The 25,837-nt window shown below is 38.1% G+C and overlaps 3 protein-coding genes across 4 annotated transcripts; 2 read left to right on the top strand and 1 right to left on the bottom strand.

Annotated features, from left to right (window-relative positions):
• The first annotated feature begins 4,449 nt into the window (after nt 1-4,449).
• On the top strand, nt 4,450-6,712 carry lim2.3 (lens intrinsic membrane protein 2.3). Its single transcript, XM_040009138.1, has 4 exons — nt 4,450-4,943; nt 6,203-6,352; nt 6,441-6,575; nt 6,651-6,712. The coding sequence occupies exons 1-4, from the start codon at nt 4,769-4,771 to the stop codon at nt 6,710-6,712; spliced, it is 522 nt and encodes a 173-aa protein (XP_039865072.1). The 5' UTR covers nt 4,450-4,768.
• Nucleotides 6,713-7,108: 396 nt separating this feature from the next.
• hspa8b (heat shock protein family A (Hsp70) member 8b) lies at nt 7,109-11,960 on the bottom strand. 2 transcript variants are annotated; one of them, XM_040009135.1, is made up of 9 exons: nt 11,665-11,960; nt 9,973-10,182; nt 9,685-9,890; nt 9,338-9,490; nt 8,666-9,221; nt 8,349-8,551; nt 8,059-8,257; nt 7,746-7,978; nt 7,109-7,653 (listed from the first exon to the last, which is right to left on the bottom strand). In XM_040009135.1, the coding sequence occupies exons 2-9, from the start codon at nt 10,175-10,177 to the stop codon at nt 7,468-7,470; spliced, it is 1,941 nt and encodes a 646-aa protein (XP_039865069.1). In that variant the 5' UTR covers nt 10,178-10,182; nt 11,665-11,960; the 3' UTR covers nt 7,109-7,467. The 2 variants fall into 2 exon arrangements, with proteins under 2 accessions (XP_039865069.1, XP_039865070.1); XM_040009136.1 differs by lacking the exon at nt 11,665-11,960 and adding an exon at nt 11,578-11,601.
• Nucleotides 11,961-18,994: 7,034 nt separating this feature from the next.
• On the top strand, nt 18,995-22,682 carry LOC120719423 (zona pellucida-like domain-containing protein 1). Its single transcript, XM_040008561.1, has 10 exons — nt 18,995-19,018; nt 19,523-19,638; nt 19,737-19,963; nt 20,062-20,246; nt 20,371-20,443; nt 20,523-20,620; nt 20,699-20,779; nt 20,891-21,062; nt 21,171-21,273; nt 22,041-22,682. The coding sequence occupies exons 1-10, from the start codon at nt 19,005-19,007 to the stop codon at nt 22,118-22,120; spliced, it is 1,149 nt and encodes a 382-aa protein (XP_039864495.1). The 5' UTR covers nt 18,995-19,004; the 3' UTR covers nt 22,121-22,682.
• Nucleotides 22,683-25,837: the final 3,155 nt, after the last annotated feature.

Here is a 25,837-nt window from a genome sequence, read left to right as displayed (position 1 = left end):
CTGTTTTTGAATGCGGTTTAATGAGCGGAGGAAGCCTTCATCTTTCTGTATGTCTCCTGAAACGTGACAGCAGCGAGATATAAAAGGCTTTTCCTCGTGTCTGCACCGTCATCTGCTGCATGTGCCTCTTTTGTGCAGATCTTATTAGTGGAAGTACTACAGTGTTTTGGCAGGGAGACAGTGGATGGCGTGGAAAGCGAGTTGGACTCCATTGCCTTCGGCAAATCCATGCTGGGTCCCACCAGGCTAGGATGATAATGGTAATCCGATGCAATTTGAATAGGTTATGCAATTTAGAAGGGTTCGACAAATTTATGCTTTTAGCCCTGTAGCGTGGATTAGGGTCTGTGTGGTTTGCTGACCCCTCCCACACACACACAGGCTCAGTTTGTAAAAGAGACCACTTCACATGTATCCAAAAATGTACAACATTAGGTCGACAGTAGATTTGTCATTTTTTCCTGTAGAAAGATACTTTCCCTTGTTGGAAATGTAGTTCTCTCTTCTCGTCTATATAGAAAAGTGCACGTGCATGATAACTACAATATGAACAACTGGAAATTGGAGCACAAAGTGTCTGTGATGTACGAGCAAAAGTAACCCGTCTTGAATAGGGACTGAAGATGAATTTGAAGAAGCTTTCCCAGATTAAGGTAAAAACAGTTTAAGTGTTGAGACCTGTTCATGCATCAATGTGTACACAACAGAGTGCTTTAGTTAACAATAAAAAACACTATTTTTTGTATAGGGGGTTTTTAATATGTGAAGGGCAATAGTAAAAACCCTCTAAGATTTGTGTAAATGTTTCTTTTGTCTGCCAAATTATTTTTGATCAATGTGGGATTAATTGTCACGATCTGCAGGCGCACATCATGTATTTGAAGTGAGTTCGTAGGACTAAATTTAACCAAAGCAAACGACATTTTAAGGCTGCACAAAATCAAACAAAATACAAAACAAAAGGCAAAAGGAGACGCAGACTTTCACTAACACTAAACTGGGAAGAAACTAAACACTAAGGATGTGAAACATGAAACCTGAAGCTGAGAACGTGGAACATGGATGAGACACATTGGGACAGAACTAACGATCTGGCAGAGGACAAGAGGAGACTGGGAAGAGACACTGAGAGATGACAGCGAAACAGACAACTTAGCAACGAGACAAGACTGACTTCACGGGGAGGCATCAATGACTAACACAGGAAACAAGACACAAGAGGATGGGGAACAATGAGGGAGGAATTATTCTAACACAATGTATAACAGAAGAAGACTAAATATACCAAGGGGAGAACTACAAGAAACAATATACACATTACACAACCATAGGATTCATAAGCAAACAAAACTAGAAAACCCACTAAACTCAAAACACTGGGTCACAGTCCCGGGACTATGACATTAATACATTAACCTTACTTACTGTATGGAGCATTGGATACCCAAACTGCAATGTAAACCTAATATAGGAAGGTAAGTTAGTGTGCATTTAAGAGAAAATTAAGAGTACAGCACATTGGTATATTTCTGCAAGTCAAAATGCAGCTAATGAGTCAGTGTTTGGTGCAAGATTAAATAAAATGCACCACCTAGTGGTAATAACTGAGTCAAGCATGTGATGGCCTTTGACTCAGTTATTACTCAGTTACTATTACTATTTACCTTTTCCTTTACATGGTTCCCAGTAAATGCTCGAGAACTTAAATGTGTGAATGTTTTTTGTGAAATTAGGATTAAATTCAGAGCAGGTACACTTGTATTTATAGCAACTAAAAGTACAGACATATTAGCTTGTTGTCCTTTGAAGCTCATTGTCAAGGGGGATATGAAGATAAACTGCTGCTGTGCTGCTTGATTGAAGATGTCACAGCAGCAGACATGTTAGTACCAACACATTTAACATGGGTTCAACCTTTGAGTTTTATAGATTGCATTAAAACCTAAATTTGCTCTGAATAAACATAAATATGTTAAAAAGGGTTTGTGTAAATCATAATAAAATGATTGAAATGCAAACAATCCTCAAACAAAATATTTCATAAATGGATTTTATCCTATTCTTGTGCTACCAGTGGTCCTGTGCAGGCCAAGCTCACTAATGAACAATGCTGAACCAGGCTGCTGAATCCATTTTCATTGTACACCTGTGTGTGCTCTAAATGACCTTTATGGAAATAGCCGGTGACTCTGACTAAAGAAAATAAATAACCACCTTTACATAAACTCCACCCACTTATTTTCTTACACATTATGCTTAAATAAATTCCATCATTGTTCAGCATGACTCAAACTATTAACTACTGTTAATTAACTACTATTGTCATGTTTTTATAGCTCTGTTATGTGGGCTTAAACACGATTTGGATACACCAGATGGGACAGAGCTGAGATTGATATAAAATATGATTCAGTTTAAGGAAGTTAAATTGTTTAGATCTTTTTTATTATCTTATGTATTTTATCTTGTTTATTTTTAGAGAGATTGTGCTGAGTTTTTAACAATTTAGGCGTCTGCTCATGAGCCTAAATCTACATGTACATATCACAGTGTGACAGTTTCCCTCCTGTCCTTATAAAAAAAGCTCAAAGGGTTTTTTTTTTTATTGTGTTGTGAATAAGTAACCGTACCAATAAATAATTAGTTCAGTTGCGTGCTACGTTGACATCTGCCTTCACTCTTTCCACATTGGACACCTGCTAGGTGTAACTCTTGTTTGTCTTTTCTGAACTGAGTGGTTTCTGTCATATTTCAGACCTGCCTCCAGAACAAAGTGACTCGGTGTGCATCACAAGTTATTAAAGGTGGCTACGCCTAACTGGGGAACCCACTGGAAAAAGCCTGAAACCTATTTTGCTTTTTGGCCTTCATTCGATACTGAGGCGTCAAAACACACCATTAACGATACAGGGAAGGAATGGTAAATAATGGTAAATGGCCTGTATTTATATAGCGCTTTACTAGTCCCTAAGGACCCCAAAGCGCTTTACATATCCAGTCATCCACCCATTCACACACACATTCACACACTGGTGGAGCACACTGGAAGAGCTAAGACAAGAAATATGCCAGACTTGGAATGACTTTGCTTTGCTTTACTTATTTATTCCAAACTCTTGGAAAACAAACTCTTCATAATTGACCCTCTGATTGTGCTCCTGATTAGAAACTCATCTGTCCTGACTCTTTCAACAGTAACACCTTTTCGTATAGAATATGCTACACTATCAAGCAACCAAATGAAATATTAATTTCTGACACGCAACCCTCTCTTTTACAGCCCGCTCTTTCTGCCAGGTGCTACAGCAAAGATAAACCACTTGTGCTGCAGCTTCTTCACCCACATTATACAGTTTTATTAGCCACACTCATCACGCTTTCACGTCAACTGCATGCATATGGTCCAGTGATTTATTTTGTTTATTTTATCTATAATTAAATGAATTCCTCTGGGCTCGCTAGTGCTAAATAAATAAATATATATATATATTATTTTAGATGATCATAATTTGTACTTTCAACATTTTAATGGAACTAAAATGATGATGAGATGGTTGATTTATCATCTATGTTATGAGCCTTATAAAAGTTTTTGTGAGATGTACAATTTGAATTTTATGAAAGTCTATATCAGAGAGAGAAAGAGCCCAATATTTATTAAAAACAAAACTTTAACATGTGAATAATGGGAAAAATGATTTACCAAAGTCACATTACATAATTCAACACTGCAGAGGATTCTGTTTCTACATTTTGCACTATGTTAAATAATCTCTCTTTCAGCAGTACTATGGTTGAGCAGCGCAGGCCACGGGTTTGCTGTGTATGGTTGTGGAGCGTTTTGAATTAAAAGCCCTGTGTCATCAGTATTGCCGAGATGTGCGCAGCGCTTTAACGGTTTTGTATTTTCAGCAGATTCCCTAAAACACAAAACTCATCCTCTGTGATTGGTTGTGGCTCAGCATGCTCCATTGTTCCGTCAGCCCGTTTGTTCGCTTGGTTTCCTATGCACAAACAAAACTTTCCTGCCATCCTGGGCAATATTGGGCTCCTCCGTGCTTTGACAACCCGAATTATTGGAATCTCTGACTTTTTCTAAGGGGAACAAGAGGTAAGTGATCAATATGGAAACACAGTGCAATTAACTGTATTTTGTATGGAATAAGAAAGTCTTTTTTAGTGTTGTTTGAATTGAGTTCAGTGGGTGAATCCTTGCTTCTCTTAAATTTCACTTCAATTAAATTTAAAACAGAGTGGAAAAGCCCACTTTATATAAAATATTTAAACAATATGCCATGTGTTACGGATGCACCACTGAATCTAGATGGAATAAAATTCCCGAGCTCGTGTGCATCATTTACACACTGTTCACTGTACCATGTTTGGCAGACTTGGGTATAATTTAACATAAATATATCTGGCTTTGAAAAACGTTTATCAGCCCTGCATGTGCTTTAAAGATATAGACACTTCCTGATGCAGCAGAGTTAGAGGTTAATGATTTGTCAGATTGAGCTTGCTGCTTGTTCATGTCTTATAAGACGGTTCTTTTTTTCTTTTTCATATATATGCAATCAGATCTGTCTATAGCTCCAGCATCGCATTTGTGGCATGCCGCTGAATGTATTTAGATATTGTTTTATTCATGCCCACTGTTACTCTCTGTAACAGGAAGTACTTGCTCTAATTGGTATAGCTGGGGCTCAGATGTGGTGGTGAGGCCTTGACCTGTTTTTTGTCTACGTGTCAGTCAGTGTTTTTTGGCAGGATGTACAGCTTCATGGGAGGTGGGTTGTTCTGTGCCGGAGTTGGAAACATACTCCTCATTGTCTCCACGGCAACTGACTACTGGATGCAGTATCGGCACTCCAGCAATTACATGCACCAGGGCCTGTGGCGGTACTGTGTGCCTGGGAAATGCATGACACATACAGACAGTATTGGTAAGACCTGCTGGTTGTCTTACACTGCATGTCTACAGACAGGCTTACCCTCATTAATACGTCTTAGTTTGCTCACAATTAGTCCAGAACCTTGATCAACACTGGAATACTTCCCCTCTCTTCTTTATGAGTATGGAGAACCAAAACTTCCAAAATAAAATAAAATAATATACTTTGGTGTTACAAAAAAAGATGAAAAAAATACAAATTTCTTTGTTATTTAATCAATATATTTTGCTAGTTCCAATTTTCACTATGGTTACTCCCTTTAGGTTCATGGGTAGGGATGACTGAAACTTAAAAACCCAATCTGAAAAAAACACCCCAAAATGTAAAAATAAAAATTAATTAATCAATAAAATGAATAAATGACTCACTGACTAAAAAATATCACAGTAGATGAAAAAATAATACATATAGCCATTAACTAATTGTAAAATGCCAAAACATTTATGCTTTAAATAGCACCAGCAATTATTTATCTCTAAAATTAAGTGGTTAATAACATTTATTAATGAATATAGATACATTCATTTTAAAAACATTTCCCCTTTCCTTTTTACCTCTGTTTGGATAAATATAAAATTATTTGACTTAGAAACCCACCCTGAGAAAACATCACATCTACACTTCTTTATGTGCACTCATAAAAGCGTGCACAGTCCAGACAAACTGCTTTATTTGTTGGCAAACATTTCTGAACCTAGTGTTGATCGACAAATAAAAAAACTCCCTGAACCCACAACATATTTTGACGTTTGGTAATAAAGTAGGAATGCGGGGAGTGATGTAAAAAGAGCATTAAAAATAAGGGAACTATTTCAAAATTGAAAATAATATAATAAAGACGCGAAAGGCTTGCATTGAATTATTTATTCATTTATTTCTGGCTTTGGCACTTTCAGTCCTCCATACACGGGGACTGCGAAATTGTGCTTCCACCTCAAGTAGGTTGCGAGTCACACTAGTGGCACAGATGTTATTAGGAAATCTATTTTTGGTGGGGAGCCTGTGTGTGAGATTTCTTCATATGCTTTTATTTGCACCAGCAACACAACATAAAACAGCTTTCCATTTTCTCTCTTACTTCATCACATTTTTTGACATGCTCTAGATGGCAAGCTAGATCTGTCTCCTACATTAGGAGAAGCACAAATACAGGCAACATATAACTTCACAAACTGAATGTGTAACAAAGAATAAACATACTTCTAAAGTCTGCATTTATTAAGTCTGGCCTGTCTCGCTCTGGCTCACAGCATACTGGGATGCCACCCGGGCCTTCATGATCCTTTCCCTGCTGGCTTGTTTCATTGGCATTGTGATTGGCGTCATGGCCTTCATCCACTACTCCTCCTTCGACGGGTTTGACAAGACATTTGCAGCTGGCATCCTCTTCTTTATCTCCTGTGAGCTCCTCACATGCAGTCATATACAAGCTTTCCTGGTATAGCAGACAATTAGCACCTCCGGTACTTATGCTATCTTTTTGTGCAGGCTTCTTTGTGTTGCTGGCGATGGCTGTGTACACAGGGGTGACGGTGAACTACTACGGCAAACGTTATGGCAGCTGGCGATTCTCCTGGTCCTATATAATGGGCTGGGTGGCAGTGGTGCTCACGTTCTTCTCAGGTTTGGATCTCATGGTGCTTTAAGTGTTATGTGTTTTTTATTTTTAACTGAACTATTTACCCTACCCTGTTTCAGGTATCTTCTACATGTGTGCCTACCGGATGCACGAATGCCCAAGAAACTCTAACTCGCGCTGACCTGCCGAACACTTCAACATATGTTCTCACACGTGTACCAGCAATGGTCCATAACCTGCGACCAAGAGGAACCAATACACCCCCATGAACTTTCCAACATCTTAAGTAGTCACGACTAAGCAAAATAAATGAGAAAAATGTTGTTGCCTGTCTTGTCTCTGCTCTATTATTGTGCACACTATCAGGACCAGCAAATAAACTTTGATGGTAAACTACCCACAAAAACACAAAGGAAGCTTTGAAAAACTACAAGCATGTCTGCTTAGTCATCGGCTTTGATGCAGTTTCAGATTTAAACGTGCAGGCTGAAAGCCATGCCTGAGAAAACACTCCATAGTGCTGCTCAATTTCACAGAAAAGCTTTGAGGTAATAAATAAATGACTCGGAAATCATGAAAATGTTTCATTTGGTTTAATTTAGCTAATCGTTGTGCAATAAGCAACAGTTTTAGCTTCATATATCAACCCAGAAAAACACTGGGAATGCAAATGTGAACTAAACTCAAAGGAACTTCACTTCCAAGAGAAACTGTTAATCAATAAAGTCACAGTGCAGATACAGCCTTAAGCCTGCCATACAAAACAAAGTTAAAAAAAAAAAAGAAGAAGAAAAAAGTCAAAACAGTCAACAGAGAATGGAAGTTAATGGTTTTGAGTATTTACATAATGCTGCGATAACATGAATGGTGTTACTCTCACACGAACGTTTCAAGAGCAAAGGGAACAGGCTCATGCACATCTGTTCAAGCTGCGGCTTAGTCGACCTCCTCGATGGTGGGGCCGGAGGATCCTCCTCCTCCAGGAGCAGCACCACCCCCGGGGAAGCCGCCGGGCATGCCCCCTGGAACCCCACCTGCACTTTGGTACAGCTTGGTCATGATGGGGTTGCACAGCTTCTCCAGCTCTTTCTGCTGATGTTCAAACTCATCTTTTTCTGCCGTCTGTAGAGAAGTAACAAGAGGGAGTCAAATGCAAGTTTATTCTGAGCATTTGTTTTCAAGGTTTCTAATCACAGTTCAGCACAAACTCATACCTGGTTTCTATCCAGCCAGCTGATGACCTCGTTACATTTATCCAAAATCTTCTGTTTGTCTTCGTCGCTGATCTTGCCCTTTAGCTTCTCATCCTCCACAGCAGACTTCATGTTGAAGGCGTAAGACTCCAGACCGTTCTTGGCAGAGACCTTCTGTCTTTGCACGTCGTCCTCAGCTTTGTACTTCTCAGCTTCCTGGACCATGCGCTCGATGTCCTCTTTGCTCAAGCGACCTGAGCAGCAGAGCAATAAGATGGCTTAAATGCAAAGAACTCGATTTTCACAATCTGGACACAGTTTACTTCCTAGTTACCTTTGTCATTGGTGATTGTGATCTTGTTCTCCTTGCCGGTGCTCTTGTCGACTGCAGACACATTCATAATGCCGTTGGCGTCGATATCGAATGTCACCTCAATCTGTGGAACCCCACGTGGGGCTGGCGGGATTCCGGTGAGCTCAAATTTCCCCAAGAGGTTGTTGTCTTTTGTCATCGCTCTTTCACCCTCAAACACCTGATGACAAAACATCAAAAAAGCATTTTCAATGTTTCAGTCTTACATTTTAGTAAACAAATGGAAGAGGGGACTGAGGTTGTAGTTTTACCTGAATGAGCACACCAGGCTGGTTGTCTGAATAGGTGGTAAAGGTTTGGGTCTGCTTTGTGGGGATTGTGGTGTTTCTCTTGATCAGCACAGTCATGACTCCTCCAGCAGTCTCGATGCCCAGAGACAAGGGGGTCACATCCAGCAGCAGGAGATCCTGCACATTCTCAGATTTGTCACCTGCCAAGATGGCTGCCTGCACAGCTGCAGAAAAAAAAGAAAAAAGAAAAGTGAAATCAAGTTTTAAAATGTTGCTCATTAGTAGCTCTGTAGTGCAAGACAGTTGTTGTTCTATTTCTAAGCACACAGGGGCCATACCTGCACCGTAGGCCACTGCCTCATCAGGGTTAATGCTCTTATTGAGTTCCTTCCCATTGAAGAAATCTTGCAAGAGCTTCTGGATCTTGGGAATACGAGTAGAACCCCCCACTAGCACAATGTCATGGATTTGGGCCTTATCCATCTTGGCATCACGGAGAGCCTTTTCCACAGGCTCCAGGGTTCCTCGGAACAGATCTGCGTTCAGCTCCTCAAACCGGGCTCTGGTGATGGAGGTGTAGAAATCGATGCCCTCGTACAGAGAGTCAATTTCAATGCTAGCCTGAGTGCTGGATGACAGGGTGCGCTTGGCCCTCTCACATGCCGTGCGCAGACGACGCACCGCCCTCTTGTTGTCGCTAATGTCTTTTTTGTATTTGCGTTTGAACTCGGAGATGAAGTGGTTCACCATGCGGTTGTCAAAGTCTTCACCGCCCAAGTGAGTGTCACCCGCTGTGGACTTCACTTCAAAGATGCCGTCTTCAATTGTCAGGATCGAGACGTCAAATGTGCCGCCGCCCAGATCGAAGATGAGAACATTTCTCTCTGATCCAACCTAAAAATGTAGCATTTAATCGTAATTTGTAGATTGTGGATTTACTACATTTTTATTTTTTTTTATTCAGACAAAATTTAGGGCTTTCTACACAACATCAAAAAACTCTAGCATACCTTTTTGTCCAGGCCATAGGCAATGGCAGCAGCGGTGGGCTCATTGATGATACGAAGGACATTAAGCCCAGAAATGGTCCCTGCATCTTTGGTGGCCTGGCGCTGAGAGTCGTTGAAGTAGGCAGGCACAGTCACTACGACACTTGTTACCGTCTGGAAATTTTAATAAGACTATCAATGAGAACTGTGATGAGCAGGTTTTTTTTAGTTAATTTTAAACCAGGAGGTATCTAGGCTGTAAAAGTAAACATGACACAAGCAGTGAAGTCTGCTGTTGACATTTCTGTGTCTTGCTGGGAAAGAGAGACTTAAAATAAAAGATTATAAATCTTTTTGCTCAGAAGTACCTTGCCAAGGTATGCTTCTGCAATCTCCTTCATTTTAAGCAGCACCATGGAGGAGATCTCCTCTGGGTAAAACGTCTTGGCCTCACCCTTGTATTCCACCTTTACTTTGGGTCGTGAAGCATCATTGATCACTGTAAAGGGCCAATGTTTCATGTCTGACTGGACAACGCTGTCATCAAACCGGCGTCCAATGAGACGTTTGGCATCTGGGAAGCAATAAAGGATTAATACGCAGAAACATCAAAGCTCATCTTCTATTCTTGAATTTTCTAGGGGAAAAAAGCATACCAAATATTGTGTTGTTTGGGTTCAAGGCCACTTGGTTCTTGGCTGCATCCCCAATCAGCCTCTCTGTGTCAGTGAATGCTACATAGCTGGGTGTAGTCCTGTTTCCCTGGTCATTGGCAATGATTTCCACTTTGCCATGCTGAAAAACTCCTACACAGGAGTAGGTAGTGCCCAGGTCAATACCAACTGCTGGTCCCTTGGACATGGTTCCTGAGAATAAGATCATTATTTATAGTTGTTAATCACAGACTGGCACTAAAGTGACAGTGTGGATATGTGGCAGATGAGTAACTTAAGCTCTAAGCACTGGTGGGGTGGGGATACCATGATGCACTCTTGTAGTATGGGGTAATGAGGCTATTATCAGAGTCTGAGCTGTTCAAACAAATGGTTTCAGTGAAAGTTAAGTCCACCACACCTGTTACTAGGCCTCCTCCTTTCTGAGAACTTGGTATTAAGTGCCTTTATTACATTAACAAGGAACGACAGGAAAGCATGGGCCTCTTCCAAGAATAAGGTATTTGGACACCTATAATCAAAATCACAATTTTTATCTCTGTGTTTTTAGTGTGCAGACTGCTGTTGGTCTAACAAGAATGCGCCATCCAAAATCACCTCTAGTGGCCATTACAAGACACTAATATTCTATATTCTGTTTTATAATCTCAAAAATATAAACTACAAAAGGGATTCTCTATCAATACATTTCTGAGTGAAACTATGTGGAAAATGTTGGGAAAACAGCTAAATAGGAAAAGCCATGTTTACTGTTGCTACAGTAGCAGATTACCAACACACTGTAATGATACCCTAATCTTAAACCACATGGGAGGTCATTATAACAAACTTTTCATGCCAGTGGGTGGCTGGGTTCCTCCTGTGGGGCATGCTGCCAGTAGTGGTGCAGCAGAAATGTGGAGACTGGCAGTTTGATAAGAGCCAGGGCTTTATGGCTTGGGTTAGCAAAAAGTAGAGCTGATTGATATATAAATATATATATATTTGGACTGTGGTTAACAGTGGGTTGATTTTAGCTATGCTTTATTACAGTCCGCATGAACATTCCTATATTGATAAAGATAATGACGGGTAGGTTTTAGTTTGCATTCTTAATTTGCAAAATATGACAACTTATACAGGTGCTTGCTTTGGATAATGCAAAGCAACTTTATTTGCAAATTGCACTGACTCTTGTTTATACTGATGTGCTTCGCTAACACTGTTTATGGACACTGCATTGCATTTGTTTTGGGAGTGATGATGGGAAAGAGTGACTGTGCAGCAGCAAGTCCATGCCAGTCTATCAGCAGCAGTGCGAGTGGGCGTGCCCTTTCATATTTCAGAAGCCTGCGAACTTTCTGGATCCTTCTTCCCACTTTATGTAACTTTAACGCATATTTGAAACTTCATCCCGACCGTTTTGAGTAAGACGGAACATGCAGCAGCAGTAGCAGTTTAATATACCTGTTGTTTGTCATTGTAACTGTCAAGCATCCTATCGGTTAAGCTACACTTAACATGCATACTTAAGGATGTGTGGCAGTAAGATAAGCCTAATAACAAAACAACAGCAAAAAAAAAAGCACCAACTAGCTTAGATGTTACCTTAAAACACTGCAGCCGTTAATGATGTTAACCTGACGCTAACCACTTGACGTCAGCATGCCACACGCTTCTCCTCTCTATACTCACCTCTGTTGTTTTCCTACTGTGGCGCAGGTTTCCTTTGCCCTGAGTGACTGGGTGTGACGGGTCCTGATCCCCGCTATCAGTCAGTAGTGTGTGTGTATGTGTGTGGGAGCGGCCGGACCTCCTCAATATCATTCCCACTCCGAACTCTCTAGAACACAGGAGGAGCGATGCTGGCCAATCCTCTCCCGTCAGTTTCAACTGCCTCGACCAGCGGTCCAATTAAAAATACCGTCAGCAGATTTCCAAAGCAGTTGCTATCAGGAAAATACAGAGAGTGAAAAAAAAAAACTAAAGTTGAAGTTTCGTTTCTAGCAATTACTAGCAAACTCACTGAGGAGAATGATCCAGAAGTGCCAAACAGTTTCTGGATTATTCCACAGGTTCCCGCCTCAGGTACTCCTGAAGGAGTTATTTTGATTGAGTGAGTTACCTGATATGGCGACCTGGGCAAAAGTGATCTTGTAGGCATCTTGTAGGAAGCATAGTTTATTAGACATTAGGCAACAAGTGCACTTGTTGCTCAAAAAGCACACCAGTACTATATACACAAATTGTGAAATACTACCATTTTACCTCAGACGCACAGCTAGGCACTGCTCTGTAGTGGTGCGCTACTGCGATCTGATACTAAGCGAATACTTGGCCAGTATTGCCAATACCAATACGGATACTTCTAACTTATAAAAGTAGCTTATGTAGAGAACAATGTGTCATGACTTATGAGATGAATCATCATCAGTTTTTTAGATTCTATAGACATTTTAATGACCACTAAATAACAACAATATTGACAATTGATCAATCCATCCACCTCTACTGCTCCAGATGAATAGGCCCTCTGAAGTTATTTCTGCCTCCTCATATGTGGTCCCCACTCAGCCACCAAGAGTTCAAACTACCCCACTGACATACTAATATACGTATGAAATCTGCTGTGATACAGCTTCAACTCCTGGATGAAACAATGAATTTCCCCTGCTGCTGCATTCTCTTTTTCTTACTTTTCCTGTTTAGAAACATCAATACCTGCTCATCATCACTCAATGTCAACTTTGGGGGACAAATTTTCCCCCAAAGTACAATGTGTATATATGCTACATGACAAGGTCAACATTTCTTTCCCCTCTCATAACCACAGACACCGAACATGCAACACAATGCAACCTATACACAAGAGTACAATTACACAATACAGTAATACGATTATGCTTGCAGCTCATAATGTTTATTATATATATATATTTAGAATCAGAACATTACATAAACCTGAAGGAGTCAAATACATTTTAAAAATCTTTTGGCGTCTTTTTGGCACTGTATTTAAAGCTTTAATTGGTTTTGCACCTGCTGCCACAGGATCATTAAAGTCTGCTTCCCAATCATTCTAGACCTGCAGCCCAAGCTTATTTCAAAAGGGGCATCTTTGCTGACCTTGCACCAAGATTCTGGAATGATTTCCCAAGTGACCTCAGAAATACATCAACCTTGGCTGTCTTTTTTTCCAAGCTTTTGAAAGCATTTGTTTTAGGAGTCTAGGCTGTGGTTGTGGTATTTTATGTAAATAGTATGCATGTGCATAGCAAGAATTTTTAATAATTAAAATATAATAGTTCCTAAAGTCCAGCTGCCACATAGTTCATTTTCAATGTCCATAAGTGACAGGTGCCGCTTAAAATGTTGTCCTTAATTATTTTCCTGTCATCTTGAACATTTCAAGAGGACCATTCTCCTTGTTTTAGTTTAGTTTTACTTAACTAGAATAAGTTTGGTCTCAGTGCTGGAGTCCTTATCTGAACAGGAGGAGTGCACAGCTTATCAGAGGGCCTTATTGTCTCCAGGGTCCTGGGCATGTGTCCACTTTGCCCACATAACAACACAGTGTCCCTTATCTAGTTTATATAAGCCAGTTACATAAGCCAAAAATATGTGGCTCGTTAATGGATGAGATTGTCACAGAAACTTGAACTTGATTACCTGATAGAAGAGCAATTAGCAATACTTAAGAATAGTTAACGTCTTGCATGAGCTCTTAAAAACAAAAACAAAAGAACAAACCCTTCAAAGTATTGCATGTATTTAAGAGGGAGTTAGGAAGTTGAATTAAAGTAAAATACAAAGCACTAATAAACTACAATAATACTACTCATATCTTCTGGTCTTCAGATCTGGTCACCCTACTGCAATGTTGGATTCATCGAAAGAGCTGTCACTCAGTTCCACAGGCAGTTTTTCCACTTGACTTCACACTATTAAATCCCCCATTGCCCAAAAAGCATTTTCCTAATAAACCACAATTCTGTCAGTAAAGTGCACACAGGACACCTTTGGCTTAAATGTTTTTATTCTGAGTCTGTGGGCTGAGCAGAAAATCCCTGTGGATACTATGACCCAAGACCAGATGGTCTTAAAACACAGCAGACAACATAGAAACTAGAAGAAGTTCTGAGGTGATGTGTCATTTCATATTCAAGTTTTTTAAAGTTCTCATTAAAGGTAACCGTTTTTAAGTTTGTTAAGGGGAAGGTATTTATTTTTACACACAAATTTTGAAGTAGGTGACATCAAGTTAGTACTATTTAATCATTTGATTAAAAATCATCATAAAACTAAGTATTTTAAAACCATATTCACCTGGTGGTTAGAGTTTACAAATTATACATTTGCATAGAAAACATATGGTGACTTTACATTATCTTCCAGCTCTTAACAGTATATACAGTCATGGTAAAAACAAACAAGCACACCCATTCTCATTCATTTCGGAGGTTTTGAATTGAACATGCCAGGTTCTGGTTCAGTGACATGTCTGAAAATGAGGTAAAAACAAAACACGACATATAACATCATGTCATTCATTTATTTAACAAACCCTAATCCAAAATGCATAAGTAGTGTGTATAGAACCACCATCAGCCAGAATAATAACCAAACTACATTCTGATTTGTTGGTGTTCCAACCGACCAGACACAGTGGTGGGTAAGAAGGAGAGGAAGACCACAATTGTGATAAATTCCCAGCTGATAGCAATGTGAAGATGTTTTCTTTTTCAGACATTCTGTTGTAGATTTGGTCTGTGATTCAATTTCATTCAAGCTTTAGCTGTCGGACACATGGTCTCACCTTTGACTCTAGAATAATTTTCATTTCCTGTGACTGCAAAACAAGCCTAACCCATCACCCCTTCACCGCTGTGTTAAAATTTACCATGTTTATGCTGATATGATTTGTTGGGTTTTCTCCATGACCAGTCATCTCCACTTTGGTCTCATGTGTCCAAAGAACATTCTTCCTGAAAGCTTGAGATTTGCTCACATTCGTCTTTGCAAACCTAAATCAGAACGGTTAGAAAGGTTGCCATGTTCCAAACCAGCCATACTTGTACTGTCATGAACTTTAACATTCAACATGCTAACTGAGGCCTGTAGAGTCTGAGGTGTAGCTCTCAGGTGTCTTGAGGTGTCTTGAGCATTGCATGGTCTGACCTTGGAGCGTCCACTCTAGAGAAGATTGACAACTGTTTTGAAAGTTTTTCATTTATGAATAATGTCTCTCACTGTAAAATTACCTTAACTCTTCCTATACTGATGGAAAGCAACAGTTATCAACTAAGATCATTGCTGATGTCTTTCCTCATTGACATTGAGTCAACACACAACTGAATGCTTTAGTCCAAAGAAGTGCCAAAACACCTGCTTTTATAGAGGTGGTCGTACTTGCACATGCTCAATTAATCAAGTACATGTGATTCGCGGCATCTAGCTGCTACTTATTGTCTTAATTCGACTCTCTTAATGGAAGCAGAAAGAGTGTCCTTGTAGTTTTTCACTCACTGCTTCTGCATTTTGATTTATTTTCTGTTAAAAAATAATGACAGTATAATATGGCATTTTGAATGTTAATCTGAGGTTGTATTTAACTAATTAACTAATGATAAAGACCAGGTGCTCTAAATGCTAATATTACATTTTGTTTTTCTTCTGGAAGAAGTTTATTTTTGTTTGTTTTTTAACATTGTAGCATGCTGTGGTACGATTAGTAAGTACAATTAGTAAGTACGATTAGTAAGTAAATATCAGAAAGTGAAAGAATGTTACTCTTTGCAGTCTGTGAAGTACAGACTGAACCAGAAAGCATTCGCTTAACCACGCCTCTATGTGCTATTGCTAAATAAGTATTAAGGACATAGCTGGAGGCTTCCTCTAAAGTACACAACCTGAACCAACACCCAAAATTTATGTGAGAACAGACACTGAGATCAGGGTGTAGTTCTTAAAAATGCACAAGTGGGTCACAGATAATCAAGCTTTATAAAAAATAATGGTAAAAAAAAATCCTGGGGTTGGTTTACCAGTACAGTATGAGGTAGTGCTGTGCTCTGATATGACCTTTTAAACAAAAAAAGGACACCTCCTATGTTACAAAAATGTTATGATACTGCTCAGGTGTTGCATATATTCAGGACTTTGCAATAAAGCAGGGAGTAACTGCAGTCAGTAGGTGTGGTACTAAACGATTCAATGCTTTTAGATTAATTTTACCCTATAAAGTTACAATTATAAAGAAAATATAGAAACTGTGAAACTGTCATTAAAAAGAAGTAATCAATTTATTTGCATTTTGAAAATCATGTAAATCATGTCAAATCGGACACATAATAAAATATATAATTTTTTTTTTCATTTCTATATTTATACAATATAACCTCCAGGATGTATGTCATTTACTGTTTAGGTCACAGCCTGCAACAAGCTACACAAAATTCATGCCTGTAACAAAGTGTATCCGTATGCTTGCATCAGTATCACAAGCATGGGATATAGAAGCTATACAAAAATAAGGTAATGTTACATATATATTTTACTTATATTTTCTATAACATAATTCAAGGTATGCACTGTTAGGGACGGTATACAATTCTTTGGGACAAGGTTAACAACTTCACAAATAACACTGACAAAAAGAAAAATGATTATATTTTAGTGATCTGTATAGACATATTCTTAATTCAACGTCCATGTGTTAAAAAGACATTCTAAGTAATTATAAGCCTTGCATTTAATTTATTTATTTATTTATTTTTACAAGAAATCTGAATGTTAAATAACAATTAGTGTGGACCCAGTGGACAAAAATACCTTGCTTGTTCCATTAAAGCAAAAAGAAGCATGAAAAGCATGACACATGTAGCGTTTTGTATTAGAGGAAATGAAAATGTGTTACAGCCCAAGTTGAAGTGTAAATGCATTCTTATATAAAGTAAACGCATTTTACAACAATTTAAATGTGATGATTGCAACCAAAGCCTGTGTGAACTTCATCACTGGGATCAACCTTATCAAGACCAGCTCATTTAAATTGGTATTATTTGCCTTAAAATGCAATTGTGTGACACCGGTAAACCCAGTTTTACCATCTGATTGTGGCTGACCCATTCGAGAAGACAATACGAAATGAAAGTAAATCAACTTTGACTTAGATTTGTTGAAATCTGTCACGTTCCCAACAGCTAACACATAGTTTAAGCTGAAAGGTAAAGTGTGGACCAACAAGCGGGACCATCGGTGAACATCCCAGGCTCTGATTGACCAGGTAATACTAGTAAATGTATGTACTACCCTGTCATACATGGATCCTACTGATCTGACCTGACTCACTACTCCTAAAATACTGTTCAGAATTTAATCTAACATACAATCAGTGATCACCTAAAGGGTCTTCATCCAAACTGCGCCTAAAGTCCGATGATCTGCATATTTGCACTGCTACTGATACGTCCGTGATAAGCTAGGTGTAGAATCTATGCGTCACACCTAAACGCACTATATGTGTCTTTGTTTGTTTTTTCCCATAAAGCATGTATCCTCAGGTTACTAATCGCCAGGGATCCCTTGGCTGTGCTTCTGAAAATATTGTTTGCTCATTTTCAGTGTGTCCCTTTGTTGTATTTTTTTTTTTAGTTTTTAGAGAATCAGATACAGATTAAGATTTGTTTCATAATCAAGTATTACAGCAATCATACTTTTATTACTGAAACTGAGCCCGTTTTACAGAAACAACTTGAGTGTCACAGACTTACAGACAATCGCACTCTTTTAGAACAACCTATTTTTGAGGACAGTTCCTATTGCAAATCTGCCACAGGCCTGAACCAGGTTAATAGTGTTTCCCAAGGGGTCCAGGTTTTCACCTAGCAATGCCTTGAGTAACACTGATGGTGTTGCTTGCAGACAAATGCTTTTTTTTCACAACAAAGAAGAGATTATAACCGGCATTTGACATTAGATCCCTGTAAAGTAATCTTTCTCAGGTTGTCCCTTCATGTTGTATTATGGTGGTGTTCTTTGGGGACTCGGGAGTCCCTTTCGTGTCTTGATGCTTCACAAAAGACCTTGGTTTTCCTCTGAGATAGGTGTGTCTTTAAGTTAGAGACTGTACACAACAGTGCTGAACGTTCTATTTTCAGTTTAGCGCCTGGGGCCAAAACAAAAAACGACCCATTACAAAACTCTGACGACAGTTACTTCTGTTTTTATCACATTATAAGATCTCCATGAACTTGTGATCAAATCACTGATCAGGGCTTTTCAGACACCTTTGAAAACAGAATGTTATTTGTTTGTATGTTTCCTAGGCAACACGTACTCCGCTTATACCCAAGACAGCAATTAAGTGTTTTTCAAATCCATAAATGTATTAATTTAAAATAGATCATATATGTTACGTTATGTTAAACAGCACAGTTTAATGAGTATTTATACAACATGTTGACACTCCTACCAAATCCTATAGTGCAGTTTGTTTTTTGGCTATGAAACTAAATATGATGTTTCACTTCAGATAAAAAAAAAGATGAAATTAATAAAATAACTAAATTAATATAACAAGAACACAAGGTGATACCATAGGTGATACTATAATTCCTTGGCATAAATGTCAACATTTTAATAAAGAATGTGTATCGGATGATTTTAATTAATAGACTAACTTTATTATGTGGAACTTAAATTAAAGGGCAACATAATATGCAATAGTGCCACTGCTAATGAAGTAAAAGTCTGACATTATGGTGCCTGAAGATGCAGTATTCCATTTGTTATTGTTGTCAAAATAAGCCAGAGCTCAATGTTCAATTCTACACAATCCTAAAAATACTTTGATATTTTCTTCAAGATCAAAATGTATTTTAAAAGAAGAAACCAAAATGATTTGAAAAAAAGAAGATGTTCATGTTCAAGGCTCAGTGTTCAGGTTACACTATTGTCTTCCATCACCCGCCCCTGTGGGGACAATGGTATAAATAGGATCTGAAATCTGGAAGCTGAGAGGAAGAAGACCCCAGATGAAGGCTTATCGGTGAGTCTCACAATTTAAAAAAAAAAAAAAAATCTATTTATGAAAATTATTCAAATTAAAGCGTCTGCATCAGGAAAAATATTTTTATGTATTAGCAGAGAAAAATATTAATTGTAAAAGTTAAACCTGAGAAATATTGAGTGTATTGTGAGTATTTTGAGATATTTTTGTGCTGAGACAGCATGATGAATGTGTCTATGCAGAATACAATTACTTTTTTACCATCTCAACTATGAATGTGCTATCAATTTGATGTTAATGAACTTTACTGAAAATTTATTCTGTTTTTCCTCTCAAGCGGCTGCTTACTGTGTGTTGTACAATAGCCTTAAGAAACTAATACTTCTGTAAGCTTTGCCCTGGAGGGAGGTTACCCCGTTGTTTTTGACACAGAAAAGAAATCTGTCCATTTTTGAAGAGTTTTTTTTTTTCTTCCCAAAAACACTTTTTGTTAAAAGAAAATGGTGAATGCCTTATTCTCATTGTTTTGGTGTTTTCTCACAGGTCCACACTGAGAACAATGAAGCTGCTCCTTCTTCTATTCCAGCTTGGCCTAATTTTGAGGGCTGATGCTCAGACACCAGAAGCTTGTGCTATAAGTTCTACAAACAGAGCTCCAGGTTTGTATCATCATTTTCTGCAGCATGTTCTCCAGTTTAAAAAAAACTCTTAAACTTCCAGTAATTTGTTCTAAATATTTTTATTTTTCCTCTCCTAGAGAACTCTGACATATCCGTGACCTGCGGCACTGAGAATATGGACTTGAGCATCTACCTTTGCCCGATATACAATGCTTTTTACAACGAGTCCCTGATGGTCCTCAATAATCAGATCACCAATCCGAGATGTTATGGGACAGCTGACTTCATTGCCGTCCCACCAAGATTAAGATTCAGATTTCCCATAAATACAACCTCTCTATCTTTCTGCAATAATAATTTTGAGGTAACCTATGCAATAGCTTTTTGCTGCACATTTATAATACATTTTTAAAATAAATTTATTGTACGCTGTCAAGCTAAAAACTACTTCTCTGTCAACAGATAACCTCTCAAGTTGGGACTGGGCAGTTTTCTGACTTTTCAAATGTCCAGTTCGTCAACATCTCTGGCACTGTTACTTCTATAGACCCCGCTGCGGGCACGATCACCTACAGGCCCCAGATCCTGTATAAGTTCTCCTGCAAATACCCCATGCAATATCTGCTCAACAACACAAACTTGGCTGTGTGAGTATGTAATGCCACATGCAAAAAATATGTGCACAAATGTATCTGTTATATTAAAAGCATAAAAAATAATAATAAAAAGAAATAACAGCATAATATGATTGTCTTTTTTTATCAACTACAGATCTGGTGTGACTCTGGCCATAAAAGACAACAATGGCACCTTTCTCAGCACACTGAGTATACAACTCTACAGAGTAAGACCCTTTAAAACTTTTGGAAGATTACCAAAAAACTTTTCAAACTCAGTTACTCAGTTACTTTTCTGTGGAACAGGATCAACAGTACCAACAGATCTTAACCATCCCAGAAACAGGACTTGACTTGAAGACGAAGATTTATGTTTCAGTGAAAGCCACCAATCTAACAAAGAAGTAAGCTTTAACTATTTACATTAGACTGGCTGCGTTAACAGAAAAGACCCATAAAAAAATCTCTGTCTGTCCCCAAAGGTTCAATGTGCTGCTGGACAGATGCTTTGCAACAACAAGTCCATATGCCACGCAAAGCACCTCTTATGATCTGTTTGTGGGGTGAGTTATACAAATGTAACCACAATTCATCTAATCATTGACATACACTGAAACTCATTTCAAGCGAGCCCTTGAAACCTTCTCAAGTGCATGTATTTTGTTTCACTCTAGGTGTACACGGGATGCGCAGACTGTGGTGGAACAAAACGGAGTGTCACATACTGCGACCTTCAACTTTGAGGCCTTCAGATTTGTGGAGCACAAAAATCGGACAGTTTCCGCTTTCTACCTGCACTGTGTCACCAGACTCTGTGAAGCATCCACATGTAGCTCATTGCTGCCTGTGAGTGGAAGGGACTTGTTTTTACCAGACATCTTGAAAGAATTCATTTTTTTTGTATTACTAAGATAAATAAAATGTATTTTGTTTGTCTTTGTTTATTTTCGATAGAACTGTGGCGCCCCCCGAAATAGGAGAAAGAGAGAGGTGGAGACGGTGTCGAGCAATGCTACAATCACCTCTCCCATCATAGTTGTGGGCAACCAGAAAACTGGTATGTGTTTAGAACAAATTGCAATAAAATATGTATTCTTGTGTTATTACCCTTTTATGCCGCTTAATAAAGATTATTTTTCACCTGATCAAATCTGCCAATACAGCTAGTGGATGAAAACAGAGGATTACATTAAATTACAATTAATAGATTAATATTTTTGCGCAATGTAAAAAAAAATTGTGCTGTCAGCATTAATCTCGTTAAAATGACATTAACGCGGCAAATCTCCGTTAGCGAGTTAGCGCGGACACGGGGCTAACTCGCTAACGGAGATTTGCCGCGTTAATGCGGTTATGGCGTTAACGTCATTTTAACGAGATTAACGCCGACACAATTTTTTAAAAAATTATCAAAACTTAGTCTTTGATGGTAGATTTTGGTTACCCTGTCGAGTCTGAGCCAAGTTATTTCTCCTCTGTTTTCAGGCTTTATGCTAAGCTGCCTGCATAGCCTGAATGCACCTAGCATCAGTTTATGAGATTTCTAGTGTGTTTTCAGTTTTCTAGTGTGACTTTTTTCAGAAAAGCAACTAAGCAATTCTTTTTCAACAGCACAATAAGCTTGAAATCTATCCATTTCTGACCATGACTTTTGATTTACTTTTACAGGAGAAGATCAAAATTCTGATGTATGACATTTCTGTGTTAGTGTGTACAAATTTATTCTGAAAGGGTTACTTATTCTGTCTGTAATAAGCAATGCTGACTCATTAGATATACAATGTTTTAATACCTTAATGCTTTTCTCTTTTCCTGTTCACAAAGGTGTGAATAATGGGGGCAGCTACAATGGGCCTCTGGTGGCTGTCATCATGTGTTTCGCCATATTTTCAGCACTGCCCTGACACTGGGATGTACATCGGGCGCAGAAAGAGAAAGTTCTAATATCTTCTGACTCAGAGTGGAGTCCTTTTACAGATCTCCCAAACTGCTAGTGCAGTATTTCATCATCTACAATGCATGGTCATTATACAGTAGATAATAAAACAGGTCATGGGGAACAATAGTAAGGAACAGTGCATGGTCTTTTTCATATTTCTATGTAGCTTTTCCATTTCACAAACATATTACATGGTGGTCGGTGGTTATCTAAGCATGCAACTTCAGTATAAATCATATAGTTTGTTAATGGGGAGATAAGGGCTTAGAATAATTTAAAATAACTGTGTATGGCAAATAAATGATTTGAACCAGGTTGTCAAGAGTCTTATTGATAAGGAATGATGGCACCTTGAAATCAATGACAATGAACTTTTAAATGATTTTTGAGTTGAGAATGGTGAAAAAAGTAGCTGCTCATTCTACATTGTTTGTTTTTTTCTTCTTTTTGCTGCCTGTTATTGCATAACAGACAGCAGAGGGAGCTAATATGTTGATGTTAAATAATAAATACTTGTTGACATTTATCAAGTTGCATATTTGTGTCGTCCTTATAGATCTAAACATCTTTCTATATCCCTGACTATTGTTATTATTATTATTATCTCCCAAATCGCTTCATTCACAATTTTAAGTGTGGAAGAAGGATACTGAGTATGTTTCTGAGAGAGTCATTTAAAACGGCGTATATTCAGAGACCAGCAACAGCAGATATTTTGATGCCTCAGAACAGCAGATACAAGTCTTGTGCATAAAATACAAATAAAAGTAGAGACTTATTCCACCATTCATTTTGTTTTAACAGTCTTTTTGGGTTTCTGTCAACTCCAGAAACAAGTATATGGCATTGTAGCTGCTAAATGTTTGTTTATCGCATAACTGTTGGCTTTGTGCAGCAAGCATAATGAGAGTTCTCTAGTTTAAAAACATTCTCAATCTTCCACCGACTTGATTGAAATCTTTTATTTTTCCTCTCCCAGAGAACTCAGATGTATCTGTGACCTGCGGGCCTGAGCACATAGACCTGAGCATCTACCTTTGCCCGATGTACAATGCTTTTTACAACGAGTCCTGGGTGGTCCTCAATAATCAGACAAATAATCCTAAATGTTATGGGACTGCTGACTTCACTCTTGACCCACCAAGATTAAGATTCAGATTTCCAATAAATCAAATTCTCTCTCTTTCTGAGGTAATAATATTGAGGTAACCTATATAATAGTTTTTACTTCAGTTTTAATTTTTTAACAAATTTATTGAAAGCTGTCATGCTAAAACATATTTCTCCATCAACAGATAAGCAGTCATATTAGGAGTGGACAGTTTTCAGACTTCTCATATGTCCAGTACGTCACCGTCTTTGGCACTGTTACTTCTATAGACCCCGCTGCGGGCATGATCACCTACAGGCCCCAGATCCGGTACAATTTCTCCTGCACATACCGGATGAAATATCTGTTCAACAACACCAAACTGAGTGTGTGGGTATGCCATGTGACGCACAGAGTAATACCTGCAAACTTAATCTGTCATACTCTAAAATAATATGTTTATTTGGTTGAATGCAGATCTGGTGGGACTTCAAGTATAAAATCCAACGATGGTAGATTATTCAACATGCTGAGTATGCAGCTCTACAAAGTAATCTTTAAAATCTTTTAGAATTAACTAGAATATTTAAAAAAAAATACTTTTAAAACTTCATTTTCTCCATTAATTTTCCCTGGAACAGGACAAACAGTACCAAGAGATCTTAACTAACCCAGAAACAGGACTTGAAGTGAAGACAAAGATTTATGTTGAAGTGAAAGCCACCAATCTAAAAGACAGGCAAGTTTTAAAATTTACATTAATAACCTTTTTTTTAAATTGTCTTTTTAAAAAAACCCTCTCTGTTTGTTCTCAAAGGTTCAATGTGCTGCTGGAAAGATGCTTTGCAACAACAAGTCCAAATCCAATGCAAAGCGGCCATTATGGCCTGTTTGTGTGGTGAGTGAGATAAATGTAATATGTGCCCATTTACACACTGACACATTTCAAGCTTTCTCAAGTACATGTTTATTATTTTACTATAGGTATACACGGGATGCGCAAACTATGGTGGAGATCAATGGGGTGTCGCAAAAGGCGCTTTTCTCCTTTGAAGCCTTCAGATTGGTGGACAATGAGTATGAGACAGTTTCCACTTTCTAATTGCACTGTGGCACCAGACTCTGTGAGGTGTCTAAACGTCGCTCGTTACTGTCTGTAAGTTCACTTCATAGATTTTGATCTTTAAAATATTATGTCTTTAACTTTTGCTCAGTTCTGTGAACATTTCCATTACCTGTTTGAAGATGGTTTTGCAGTTTTTCATGTTTTTGACAGAAATTTGGATCTTCTGAGAGACTGTGCAAGAGAAAGGTCAACAAATACGTGTCAGAGAGCACTATAGTAACTTCACCTGCCATCCACGTGAGAAGCCAGAGGAGGAAAGCCGTGACGCTTGTGTTGAGTAGCATAGGTATGCTTTTGTACTCGGGAGTAAATAACAGCACAAACATAAAAGGAAACAAAGTGGAAGATAGACAGTATTATATTTTCTTGCTTGTTTGGTACTTATATATGCATTTACAATATTTTGGGGGTAAATTAACCCTCTGAAGGCTCAGTCGTGAGCATTCAGATTCATTCATTCAAGATTCACATTATGAATCCATTCCAAACAGTCAGAATTAAATTTAAAAATTGTCATTTTTTAAACCCCTTAGGCTGCTGTATGTTTTCTTATCAGAGTTGCATCCTTTTAATTCTAACTAATTCTAACAAATTTACACGATAACAGCAAGAATTCAAAGCTTTATAGCCACTCTGTTTCAAAACAGGCCAAAACCTCTGAATACACATTTTTGCTTCACTTCATAATTGTTCTGTTTTCTTAGTAATGGATTTTTTAAAATGTATTTTTAGTTGTATAATTTTATAAATGCAAGAAAAACATTGTTAACACATTTATAATAGATTGTGTGCCTTGTATTGTTAGGCTCAAGCATGTTTTGAGGCTAATTTTCTTTCTCTTTTTTTGCAGTTTTGTTTTTGGCTCTTTTGATTTTAGATAGTGTTAGAGAGTCACTGATGATGACTCAGTCCTAAGAGGATTCACTCCACGTTTATTTTTCTTTTAAAAGCAAAATTAGCTTTAAAACGAATCAGTTAATTAACATTACTTGTGTCTATCCTTTAGATTTTTCTGTAGATCTGCCAGCTGACTCAGTCTTTGATGCTAAGAATCTGTGTTGAATGTGATGTGTGAAGTTGTACAACTCATAAAATGGTCATGTAGGTTTAATTGAAATGGATGAATTCATTGAGGACTTTTAGATCATGACAAACATCAAACTGAGCACAGAGCAGAAGATATTTTCTGAACCGTTATGAGCTTGTTCCATGGAAACTGCTCTGATTGGACAATTTGATGCACTTCATTTAATTAACCAGAAATTTCTAACACAAATTTAGAAAAAATATAACCACTAAATCACTCTGGTCCAGTATATTGAAACCAAAAAGAAGGGGAAAGGTCCAATTGCACAAGTTTATTTTAATATGTCATAAAATTGTACAAATTTTTTGTTACAATAGTACAAAAATCCAGGCATTCGTTTATAATGTTAAATATTACATGTATGTTTATTCACATGTGA

The sequence above is a fragment of the Simochromis diagramma genome, unplaced genomic scaffold, assembly GCF_900408965.1.
Source record: "Simochromis diagramma unplaced genomic scaffold, fSimDia1.1 OVJJ01000344.1, whole genome shotgun sequence".
NCBI lineage: Eukaryota > Metazoa > Chordata > Actinopteri > Cichliformes > Cichlidae > Simochromis > Simochromis diagramma.
The sequence above is the reverse complement of the archived record's forward strand: the minus strand, read 5'-3'. Positions and strand labels throughout refer to the sequence as shown.